At 24.6% G+C, this 13254-nt stretch overlaps 1 protein-coding gene across 1 annotated transcript in view; it reads right to left on the bottom strand.

Annotated features, from left to right (window-relative positions):
- Nucleotides 1–13254, bottom strand: part of LOC117180761 — a 63692-nt gene that overhangs the window by 20555 nt on the left and 29883 nt on the right. The window contains exons 5-6 of the mRNA XM_033373258.1: nucleotides 11973–12100; nucleotides 11647–11856 (exon numbers count right to left, since the gene is read on the bottom strand). Coding sequence (XP_033229149.1) covers nucleotides 11647–11856; nucleotides 11973–12100 — 338 coding nt within the window. The remainder of the gene's footprint in view (nucleotides 1–11646; nucleotides 11857–11972; nucleotides 12101–13254) is intronic.

Here is a 13254-nt window from a genome sequence, read left to right as displayed (position 1 = left end):
AATCGATGGTTCTATTTTGAATCAATTTATACAGATTTCGATTCGTTTTTATATCAAAATAACTCCTCTAAAATATTTTTGCAACAAATTAATTTTTTTTTAAAGTTATTACCAATCAATGTTATTGATCATTTTTTTTCTTCAAAAATGGATTACTCGCGAACGGTTTGTCGAAATTCAATAATTGAGGTATGCAAATTTTTGTTACGAAGTATAATTTACGCTAAAAAATTGTTCGGAAGAAAAAAAAAATTTTTTATAGTTTAAATAATGGTTTATTTTAAGCAATTAAAAATTAATTAAACTTCTCGGCCTGCAGAAGAATTCTTCCACGTTTGTTTGTCATTTTTTAACTGAAAATTTAACTATTCATTTTTGGTGGAAAATTTAACTTTCTTCGTTAAAAATGAAACCATTTGATTTCAAAATTTACCTTTTTTAGATGAAAATTCAACTACTTCTTTGAAAATGCATGAATGTTGTTAAAAGAAACGTAACTTTTTTGGTTTAAGATTCACAATTTTAGTTGAAAATTTATCTCTTTGTTTAAGAATGTAACTATTTTTTTTAAATATAGTTTTTTTTGTACAAATTTTTTTAAGCTGGTAATATAACTATTCCAATGGAATATTCCATAATTTCAGTTGAATATTCATCCCTTTGGTTAAATGTGAATATTTTAACAGAAAATTGACGTATTCAATTCTTGGTTGACAATTTATCTTTTTTTAGTTCAAAATTCATATTTTATGATGAAAATTCGTCTTTTTTGATAGAAATTAATCTTCTTGGTTGAAAAGTCCTTTTTTTGTTGTTAAAAATTCAAGTAATATTCCAGTTAAAGATTAATCATTTTAGAAAAAAATTAATATTTCTGTTTGAAAATTAAGTCTCCATATTTAAAAATGTATTCCAGCGAAATACTCATAATTTTATTGACAAATACACCACTTTGGTGGAATTTATTCATTTTTTTGTGAAAAATAATTTTTCAAACTGAAAATTTATCTATAATTTCTAGTTTAAAACTTTTATTTTTAGTAGAAAATGCAACTACTTTATAGAAAATTGATATTTTTGGGTTGAAAAAAAATAATCATTTTGATTGAAAATGTTTCTTTTTAGTTAAAAATTTGTCTTCTCTAGTTAAAAATTCATGTGTTTTGTTAAAAACTCGGATTTCTTTATAAAAAATTAATATTTTTGTTTTAAAATTAAATCCCCATTTTTAAAATTTTATTCCAGTGAAAGACTCATCATTTTATTTGCAAATACACCAATTTGGTGAAATTTTTTCGTGGAAAACAATTTTTTGAACTAAAAATTTATCTATAATTTCTAGTTGAAATTTTTTCTTTTAGTTTAGAATTCAACCATTTGATTACAAATTAATTTTTTTTTAGTTGAAAATTCAACTACTTGATAGAAAATTTATATTTTTGGGTTGAAAATTTAATTTTCTTAATTAAGGATATAACTATTTTGATAAAAATTGGTATTTTTTTGGTTAAAAAATCATCTTTTTGGCTAAAAATTTGTCTTCTCCAGTTGCAAATTCATGTATTTTGTTAAAAAATCTTATTTTTTGATAAAAATTATTTTTGTTTGAAAATTAAATCCCCATGTTTAAAAATGTATTCCAATGAAAGATTCATCAGTTTATTCTCATGTACACCACTTTGGTGGAACTTATTTATTTTTTGTGAAAAATAATTTTTCAAACTGAAAATTTATCTATAATTTCTAGATGAAAACTTTTTTTTTAGTTGAATATTCAACTATTTCATTAAAAATTAATCTTTTTTAGTTGAAAATTCAACTACTTTGTTAAAAATCGGCGTATTTTGTTGAAAATTCGAATTTTTCGATATAAAATTAAATAAAAATTAATTAATAAATTAATAATAAATTAATTAATAGATAAAAAATTAATTTTCGATCGAAAAATTCGAATTTTCAACAAAATACGCCGATTTTTAACAAAGTAGTTTAATTTTCAACTAAAAAAAAGTTTTGAACTAGAAATTTGAACTAGGAAATAATAGAAATTATATATAAATATATATTATAGATAAATTTTCAGTTGGAAAAATCATTTTTCACAAAAAAAGAAATAAGTTCCACCAAAGTGGTGTATTTGCGAATAAACTGATGAATCTTTCACTGGAATACATTTTTAAACATGGGGATTTAATTTTCAAACAAAAATATTAATTTTTTATCAAAAAATAAGATTTTTTTAACACAATATATGAATTGGCAACTAGAGAAGACAAATTTTCTACCAAAAAAGTATTTTTTTAACAAACTGGTTCAAACATTCCACCTAGTAGTCGAATTTTAAACAAAAAAATATGAATTTTCACCAAAAAAATTTAGTAGTTATTTCAAATAATAGAGATGTTTAATTTAAATACCAACTACTACATTTTTTAAATTGAAAATTCATATTTTTTGTTTAAAATGCAACTGCCAGGTTGAATGTTTGAACAAATTTGTTAAAAAAATAATTTTTTGGAAGAAAATTAATATTCTTGGTTGAAAATTTCACTATACTTTGTTGAAGATTTAACTATCGCGTCCAAACAGGCGAAGAAGTTTAATTAATTTTCAATTGTTTAAAACAAATGATTATTTAAATAATTAAAAAATGTTTTTTACTACCGAAAAATTTTTTAGCATAAAATATACTTCAGAACAAAAATTTTCATAAATCAATTATTGAATTTTGATGAACCGTTCGCGAGCAATAGACTTTTGAAAAAAATGATCAAAAACTTTGATTGTCAATAACTTTAAAAACAATTTTTGTTTGCAAAACTATTTTAGGGGAGTTATTTTGGTATAAAAACGAATCGAAAAGTGTATAAATTGATTGCAAATACAACCAGAAACTCCCACAATTGAAAAAATTCAGGCTAAAATTTACAAAATTGGATAATTCGAATAGAAACGAGTTATAGTTATATAATTTCTAATTCGAAACGTTCAAAATTGAATAATTTTATATTAGAATTTTGAAAAAAGATCAATTAAAATTCGAAGAAAGTAACATTTTATCGTTTCTAACTGAAAACATTCACAATTAAAGATTTTTAAACTAAAAAGTTTGAATCTGCATAATTTTCAATTCCAATTGATTAAAATTATACAAATTAAAATTGAATACTAAATTGAATGTTTCTTGAAAGCTTGAACCAGGATTGTGGTGGGGGCGAGAGTGGGAATAAGAAGAAGGAAAGGCTGAGAACAATAGAATAAAGAATAGAAAGGAAAGAGAGGGAAGAAAGAAGATTAACCATAGTGACGGAGGGTATAAGTTTAGAGGGGACTGAGCTGAAGGAAGGAGTGGATCAAGTACTAAAAAGGATTGATGCAAAGGTAGAGATAGAGGAAGTGAGAAGTCTAGGAAGAGAAGAACAAATAGGGGAGAGAGTGGTACTGGTAAGACTAAAGAAATAGGAACATAAGAGGGAAGTGATGACAAAGAAGAGGATGTTATATGGAAGCTCGAAGAGAATAGAGGATGATTTCTCATGGGTAGAAAGGAAGATGCAGTATAAGTTAAGAAAAATAGCAGAAGAAGAAAGAAAAAAGGGAAGAAGAACATGGGTTAAGGATGGGAGAATACAGATAGACAGAGTATGGTGGGATTGGGATGAAGAAAGAGAACAGATAGTAAGAAATGAGGTGCAGGGAAACTAGGAGAGGAAGGAACGGGAGATGGGAAAACAAGAAATAGTAGAAGGAAAGAAATACGAGAAACGAAAGTAGGGAAGAATGGGAGATTTGTTACTGGAATATAGCAGGATTGGAGAGAAAGGATAGGGAGTTTCTAAGAAATTTGACACAATGGCATGTAGTCATAATGATGGAGACGTGCCTAGATGAAAAGGGATGGGAAAGATTAAGGGAAAGGTTACCAAGAGGTTACACATGGTAAGTGCACAATGCAAAGAGGTGGAATAAAAAGGGCAGAGCAATGGGAGGAATGGTGATGGGAGTAAAGTATGATTGTAGAACAGGGAAAGATAAGAAAGACAGGAAAGAACAAAAAGAAGGATTAATAGGAGAAGAGGTAAAGATGGGAGGAGAAATGTGGAAGGTAGTGGGGGTTTATGTGAACGATGATATGCACGAGAAAGCAGAGAAGATGAAAGAAATGATTGAAGAAAATAAAGAAGAGATTAGGCTGACAATAGGTGGGGATCTCAACGCGAGAACAGGAGATAGAGGAGGAAGGGAATGGGGAGAAGAGAGAGGAAGAAAATCCAAAGATAAGGTACTAAATGGGGAGGGCAAAAAGTTGTTGACGAGCTTGGAGGAGTTGGGATGGTATATCTTAAACGGAAATATAGAAGGAGATGAGAAAGGAGAATATACACGCTCAGGAGGTGAAAGGAGAACGGTAATTGATTATGTGATAGTGGATGAAGAGAGAAGGTTAAGAAACTAGTGGTAGATGATTATATTGATTCGGATCACTTTCCCTTAATAGTGACATTAGAGGGACAAAAAAGCAATAGCAATATGAATAAAAGGGGAGAAAATGTAAAAAGTGTAGGAAAAGGGGATTTGTCAAGGGAATGAAGAGAACAGTTTAGAGAAAAGGTCAGAAATATCAAAATAGGAGAGGGAAATGTGGACGAGGAGATGGAAAAAATGATAGGAGAAATAAAAAGAGGATTAGAGTGCACAAAAAAAATAAAGTTAGTAAAGGGGGGAATAGAAGTGGGTGGGATGAGGACTGTAAAGAGAAAAAAACGATTTTAGAAAGGAATTAAGAAAGTGGAGAAAAGAAAAAAGTAATGGAGAAGAATATAGGAAAAAAAAGAAAGAGTATACTGAGTTGCGTTATCAAAAGAAAGAGGAAGAGAATAAGAGGTTTGCAGAAGAGGCGGAGAAAGCTGGGACGGAAGAAGAGGTATGGAAGGTAGTAAACAGAGGAAGAAAAAGAAGAAAAAAAGTAAACCAAGATATTGAAATGGTAGAATGGAAGAAATATTTTTTGGATTTGCTAGGAGGAGTAGAGAGAAAAGTTATAAATGGAGGAAAATATGGTAGAGAAAGAGCTGAGGAAGAGGACATATTAAGGGAAGAAATAGTTAAGGTTTTAGGAATAATGAAGGATGGAAAGGCAACTGGTATAGATGAGATTCCAAATGAAGTATGGAAATATGGAGGGGAGGAACTAGAGGAATGGGCATGGGTAATGTGTAATAGAGTATGGAGAGGAGAGGGGTGGCGAGAATTATGGAATGAAGGAGTAGTTAAACAAATAGTAAAGAAAGGCAAAGGAGAGAAGATTAAAGATTATAGGGGGATTACGCTGATGTCAACACTGTATTGGAACATTAAACAATTTTTGTAAATTCTTTCAAATCCTTAAATTTTTTTAATCTTCCGAAGTCTTTTTGAATTCGTTAAAATCTTGTGAAATATTTGAAACCTTTGTGTAATATTTTGAAATTATTCTTTAAAAAATGTGAAATCGTTTAAAATCTTCGAAATATTTGCAAAATCTTTTGCATTTGTTTGAAATCATTAAAAAATTTGAATTTTATGTGAAATCTTTTGAAATGTTCTAAACATTTTAAAATTATTTAAAACCTTTGAAATGTTTTAAAATATTTGAAATCTGATATTTTCAAATCTCGGAAATTCTTGTATTTTTTTGGCATCTCTATGAAATTTTCATTCATTGAAAATTATTAAAATGTTTTCAAATATTAGAAATTTGATTTAAAATCTTTATGAAATGTATAAAATCTTTGTGAAACCTTCTGAAATTAAAAAAAATTAAAATCATTTAAAATGTTTAAATTGTTTTGAAATCTTGGAAATCTGGTGTTCTGTAACTTTATCAAAATATTTAAAATCCTTCAAATCTTTGAAATATTTGTGAAATCTTGATTTAAACTTTGTTTGTGAAATCTTTTGAAATCCTTATGAATTCTTTTAAATACATATTTGTGAAGTCTGCAATTTTTTGTATTTATTTAAAATCATCAAAATATTCGAAATCTTTATGAATTTTTTTTAAATCTTCTAAAATCGTTTACAATCTTTAAAAATATTTTAAATACTCGAAATCCATTGAAAGTTTTTAAATCTTTGTGAAATTTTGAGTCTTTGAAATCCGTGAATTCTTTTTAAAGTTTTCAAAATCCCTTTAAATATTATAAAACCTTTGACATATTTTGAAATCTGGTGCATTGGGAATGGTTAAACTGCGATTTGCCACCTGCTGACAAAAATCCGAACTAGAAAGAACAGGTATAATTTTAAAGATGCATTTTAATTTGTGCAAGCAATTTTTTTAAAGATTTCTGTTGTGGAGTTTAAAGTATTTATTGGATACTAAAAATAAGTTTCTATCGAAACCAAAAGGTGTAGATGAAATTTAGATTATCTGAAGTGAAAAAAATTTTTTTACATATATATTTTTCTAAAAAAAAAAAATTATTGTTCTATTTATTGTGATTTTCAATATACAGTGAATTTATTTTTTACTGGAAATTTTATAAATTTATAGACAGAAATCTTCCACTTTAACAAATTTTTAATTTTAGACTTTAATTGTTAGGTGTACATTTTATTTTAAAGAATTTTAAAATGCAGTTTTGAAGACTTAAACCATTAAAAATTAGAAGCGTTTGAAATCGAAAATTTTAGATAAAAAAATTTTTTAGTTTTTAACTGTGAATATAAATTAATAACAATTTTTAAAATTGAACTGTTCTTTAAGATATAAAAATTGAATAATAATAATAATAATAATAAAAATAATACTAATCATTTCAATTTTAATTTAAAAGAATTTAATTAAAATAGATAATAATTACTTAATATTTAGAAATTACTGACTGTTTATTTAAAATCAGTAATTTTAGTTAAATATAAAAAACTAATTTAAAACAAACTATTGATTTTGGCAGATTTCAAACACAAAATTTAAAAGCTTTTTTAAAATTTTGAATGGCTTCAGAAGATTAAAAAACATTTCCTATGAAAATTGGAAATGATTTTTATTTTGAAAATATAATTTTGAGTGATGATTCAAAAAGACTTAGAAAGATTTACAAAATTATGAAAAAATGAATGTGGAAGATTTTAAGGAAAATTGTTTAATTTAGCAGAATAAAAAAAATTTCCCAAAGAATTGGATTCGTTTTAAAGGATGTTTAAGAGTTCTGAAATAATTTCAAAAATAATCAAAAATCTCAAAAAAAAATGTAAACATGCTGATGTTTCAAGAATTTCGAAAAAGATTTGGAAGCATTTTCAGGATTTTTTAACCATTTAAAATATAAATAATTTAATTTTTAATTTAAGAAGTGTTCAGCTTACAAAAAAGCAGAAATTAAATTTTTTTGATAAAAAAGCAAGTGTTTAATTGGAAATTACACTATTATACTATTTTCTTGAAAATTTAACTATTTCGTAGAAAATTTACTTTTTGCTTGAAATTTATATTTTGGTGTTGAAAAATGAATTGAAATATTTTCTGAATGAAAGTTCAAGTTATGAAAAAAAAATTTGTTTTTTTATTACAAATTCATCTGTTTTAGTACAAAATTGATTTTTTTTAGATAAAAATGCAACTGTTTGGTAGAGAATTGAACTATTTTGTTAAAAATCCATCCTTTTCGGTTGAAAAAATTCGTCCTTTTGTATTTGAGAATTAATTTTTTTCTTAGAAACTTATTTTTTGTTACAAAAATTCAATTTTTTATGTTACTGACTTAACTGGAATCTTTTTTCGATGAAAGCTCAACTTTTTTTGTGATAAAAAATTGTTCTGCTTTAAGATAAATTTCATATTTTTTGATAAAAATGCAAAATTCGTCTTTTTAGATTGGAAATTCAATTTTTTTTTGGTGGAAAATTATTTCTTGTTAAAAAAAATCACAGTTTGATCGTGAAAAATCGACTAAAATCTTTTCCATTGAGTAATTTTTTTTTAAGGCACATGTCTGGTTGAAAATACTTTTTTTGTTGTTGTTTAGAACTAATTTTTTAACAGAAAATGATACTTTTCCATTGTTAAAGATTGATATTTCTTGGTTAAAAATTCGTGATTTTTTGTCAAAAAAACTATTTTTTATTTGAAATTTCCTTTTTCTTTGCGTAAAATGCATCAGTTTCGTGAAAAATTAATTTTTTGTTGAACAATCATATTTTTTGTTTAAAAATTGAATTTTTATTTGTGATAAATTCGTCTTTTTAGGTTGAATATTCAACAATTATGTTAAAAATTCAATTATTTTGTTGAAACTTCCAGAATTTTGTTAAAGAATTATCTTTTAAGGTAGAAAAAAACTTTCTTTTTTTAAAAATAAATTAATAGATTTGAAAATTTTTAATTTGTATATGAAACACTGTTTTATAAAGCTTATAAAATATTCTATGGTAAAAATATCATAAGATTAAAATACTGGTATTTGAATATCGATGATTTGAAATGAAAAATTCGTCAAAGAAAAATCAGAGAATTTTGAAAATGTCACGCGTCTAAATTTTCAAAACTCCCTTATTGTTCCTTGACTAATTTTTCATTTCAAATTCTTAAAATTCAAAATACTTGCAACATATAATATTTCATTAACGGAATGAAACAGTATTTCATATACAAATTTAAGATTTTCAAATTTATTAATTTATTTCAAACGAAAAAAAATGTATTTTCTGCTATAAAAGATGACTTTTTAACAAAATACCAAAAAATTTAACCTCGTAGTTAAATATTCAACCTAAAAGACAAATTCCCAAAGAAAAAGTGTCATAATTTATATTTTAATAAAAAAATAATGGAATTAATACAGCAAATAGTTAATTTTCCACGAAACTGATGAATGTTTACCTAACAAAAATGAAATTTCAAACTAAAAAATTTTTTTTTACCAAAAATGACTAATTTTCAACTAAAAAAGATCAATCTTAAAAAAATGTAAATGGTACAATTTTTGTTAAAAGAATGAATTAAAAAAAAAAGTATTTTTAACTGCACAGTTAAATTTTCCACAAAATAAATAAGAAATAAAAAAGATTAATTTTAAACAAAATAATTAAACTTTCAACCAAGATGAATTTTCAACTAAAAATATAAATTTTTAGCAAAAAAGTAATTTCTTAACAAAGTGATTCAACCAAATTTTGTAAACAAATTAGTTAAATACTCAAGCTAAGAAGAATTATTTTTAACCAAAAAGTTGTATTTTCATTGAAAAAAAAATTTCGTCTAAAACAGATCAAGTTTTAAATTAAAAAGATACCCTTTCTAAAAAAAACAGTTGCATTTTCTGTTGCAAAACATTTCAGTCGAGTTTTCACGATAAAAATATGAATTTTCAAACAAGAAATAATTTTCTACGAAAAGAATTGAATTCTCAATCAAAAAAGACGAATTTTTTCAAACATAAAGGTTGAATTTTTAACAAAAAAGATGAATTCTCCACCAAATAGTTACATTTTTATACAAAAAAAATTAAATTTGGTACTAAAACAGATGAATTTGTAATAAAAAATGACAAATTTCTTGTTTAGGTGGAACTTTATCCAGAAAAGATTTCAGTTCATTTTTCAACATCAAAATATAAATTTTAAACAAAAAGTAAATTTTCTACGAAATAGACAAATAAGAAAATATTATAATAGCTGAATTCTCAAACAAAACGTTGCATTTTTATCAAAAAAAAAAAAACATTTGACTTAAAAAAGATGAATGTTTAATTAAATAAAAACAAAATAAAAATTTTAAAAATAGTTGAATTTGTTGAATTTTCATCCAACAGTTGCATTTTAATCCAAGAAGGTTTTAATTTCTGCTAAAGCAGGTGAATTTTACAATCAACAAGTCAAAATTTCAAAAAAATAATTGAATTTTCAACCGAAAAGTTACATTGTTATTCAAGAAAGGTGAAATTTCTCCTAAAAAATATAATTTACACAAAAAATCTTTAAAAAATAGTTAAATTTTCATCCAAATAAGATTCCAGTCCACTTTCTAAGATCAAAATAATAATTGTAAACAATTTGCAATCAAAATGGATATCTTTTTAAGAAAATGATTAAATTTTCAACTAAATAATAAGATTTATAACTGAAAGGATAATCCTCAGAAGAAAGTTTTTGTAAATTTTCAAAATTCTAATCTGAAAATATTCCATTTTTAAAGCTTTTAACTGGTCCTATTTTCGGAATTTTATTCCTAAATTATTCAGATTCGAGATTCTTCAATTCAAAATAATATTTTTAAATTGTAAACGCTTTTAATTAGAAAAGATACAATTTCAACGTTTTCCAATGAAGTTGTACATTTAAAAAAAAAATTGTTATCTGAAATTTTTCAATTTGGAACGCTTTTAATTAGAAATATCATTTGGAAAACTTGCATTTCAACGATTTTCCACAAGAGGCGCTACGAACGATGCTAACTAATAATTAATGAGCTACTGCTTTGCATATTTTAAATTCTTGAATAGGTCTGAGCTAGAAAACAATTTATATTCAATCGCTGATATAACCTGAACAATAAAAATATTGTTAAAAATCATAAATTCTCCTAAATTCTGCCTCTGAGAATTTATGAGAATCTCGGAATTTATTTTAATTAATAGAAAATTGCATTTTTTCGTTAACTTTTCGGTCGAAAGTTCAACTACTTTTACTGAGTTAACTGGAATTTTTGTAAATGAAAAATTAACTTTTTTCTAATAAAAAATTCTTCTGCTTTATGACAATTTTCATATTTTTTGATAAAAATGCAACTATTTGCTAGAGAATTTAACAATTTTTTGTTAAAAAGTCATCCTTTTTGGTTAAAAATTCGCCCTTTTGGATTGAAAATTCAATTTTTCTGGTCGAAAATTATTTCTTGTTAAAAAATTCATAGTTTGATTGTGAAAACTTGACTAAAATCTTTTTCAACAGTCATATTTTTTATTTGAATGAGTTTTTGTAAAGAAAAATTGTCTTCTGGTTTGAAGGTTCAATAATTTAGATAAACTTTTATTTATTTTTTGAGTGAAAAATCCTTATTTGTTGGAAATTCGTCTTTTTGGTTTAAAAATTCTTTTCTTTTGTTGTACAAATTTCATTCTTTTTTGATTAAAATATAAACTATGACACTTTTTCGTTAGAAATTTGTCTTTTTAGGTCGAATATTCGACTATTATGTTAAAAATTCCAGTCTTTTTTTAAAGAGTTATCTTTTAAAGTAGAAAAAACTTTTTGTTTTGTTTGAAAAATAAGTTGATACATTTAAAAATTTTTTATTTGTATATGAAGACAGTATTATCCTGCTTATAAAATATTCTATAGTAAGAATATCATGAGATTAAAATGCTGGTATTTGAATATTGATAATTTTAAATGAAAAATTAGTGAACAATAAAAATATTGTTAAAAATCATAAATTCTTAAATTCTCTTTAATTCTCCTAAATTCTGTCATATTCTCGGTTATAAAACTTGAACTTAAATTCTCGGGAATTTAAGAACTCTAATTGAACCTGCTCTTTCTAGTTCCAGTTTTCGACGCCAGGTGAGAGAAATTCAAAGATATTTCCAGGTTTTGGATGTTAAAAAAAAAACCAGTTTAAAAAACGAGGAATAAAAAATCAAATTATTATTATTATTAATTTACCTTGAGAGACCTTTGAACAGGAAAGTTGGTGATCGTATTATTCACCATCTCAGGCACAAAAAGATCCAGTATTTGAGATGTCTTAGGCTGCCTAAATAATGCAGTGTTCGGATCTTCTTTGACACTATAATGAGATGCTGCAGTACTGCCCCATAAAAATGGCCGATACTTGTTCAAATTTATGCTACAATTTTCGTATTCCCTGATAATCTAAAAATATAATAAATCCCTCGATTATCTACTTTTTGTTCAAGTTAAACTCGTCGAAATAAATATTCTAATTACGCAATTTTCAGATCGAAATGAAACAAAATTCAAAGTCTCACCAATAGTAGAATTTGATCACTTTCACTGAGTGTTGCATTATAGGCTGACAAATAAAATGGAATATGATTCGGTAACATTGTAGACCTATTTTTTCGGACCAATACCAAAATCAATTCTACCAAATATCCTGAAAAAAGTAGAAATTAAGAAAACTTTTATGCGAAAAAGAAGAAATTTCTATCCTGGATTACTCTTTAAAATTGTCAAATTTTCAACAAAATATATTAACTTTTAAACAAATAGTTAATTTTCTAACTAAAATAAAAAGTTATTTATCCAAAAAAATTATTTTCTACCGAAAAGGACGAATTTTTAATAAAATACGTCGATTTTTAACGAAGTAATTGAATTTTCAAACAAAAATATTAATTTTTCATTAAAAAAATAACATTTTTAACAAAATACATGAATTTTCAACTAGAGAAGAAAAATGTTTAACCAAAAAGACAAATTTTCCACCAAAAAGATGATTTTTTTTATCAAAAAAGACGAATTTTCATCAAAATAGTTGTGTATTCTTCACTAAAACAATTAAATTTTCAACCCAAAAATATAAATTTTTCATCGAGTAATTCAATTTTCAACTAAAAAAGATCCATTTTTAATCAAATAGTTGCATTTTAAACTAAAAAAATGTTTGAACCAAAAATGGAATAGATAAATTTTTATTTTTAAAAATTATTTTCCACAAAAAAATAATTCAAATCAAAGTGCCGTATTTGTAAATGAAATTATGAATCTTTCACTGACATAAACTTTCAAACATGAAGATTAATTTTCAAGCAGAAAGATTAATTTTTTTTATCATAAAATAAGATTTTTAAACAAACTACATGACTTTTCAACAAAATAATTGTATTTTTAAATGGAAAAGAAAAATTTTTAACCAAAAAGAAAAATTTTCAAACAAAAAGATATTTTTTTAAATAAAAAAGTAAAACAAAAAAGGAATTTCCAACAAAATAGTTGCAATCTTTCACGAAAACAATTAAATTTTCAACCCAAAAATATTAATTTTCTATCAAGTAGTTGAATTTTCAACTAAAAAAGATCAATTTTCAATGAAATACTTGAATTTTGAACTAAAAGAAAAATTTAACCAAACATGAAATAGATAACTTTTCAGTTTGAAAAATTATTTTTCACAAAAAAATTTTAAACCAAAGTGACGTATTTGTAAACGAAATGATGAATCATTCACGGGCATAAATTTTCAAACATGAAGATTTATTTTAAAAAAAAAGATTTTTTGTATCAAAAAATAAGATTATTTGACAAAAT

This window comes from Belonocnema kinseyi, chromosome 9, assembly GCF_010883055.1.
Source record: "Belonocnema kinseyi isolate 2016_QV_RU_SX_M_011 chromosome 9, B_treatae_v1, whole genome shotgun sequence".
Lineage (NCBI taxonomy): Eukaryota > Metazoa > Arthropoda > Insecta > Hymenoptera > Cynipidae > Belonocnema > Belonocnema kinseyi.
This window is presented reverse-complemented; position numbering and strand designations above follow the sequence as displayed.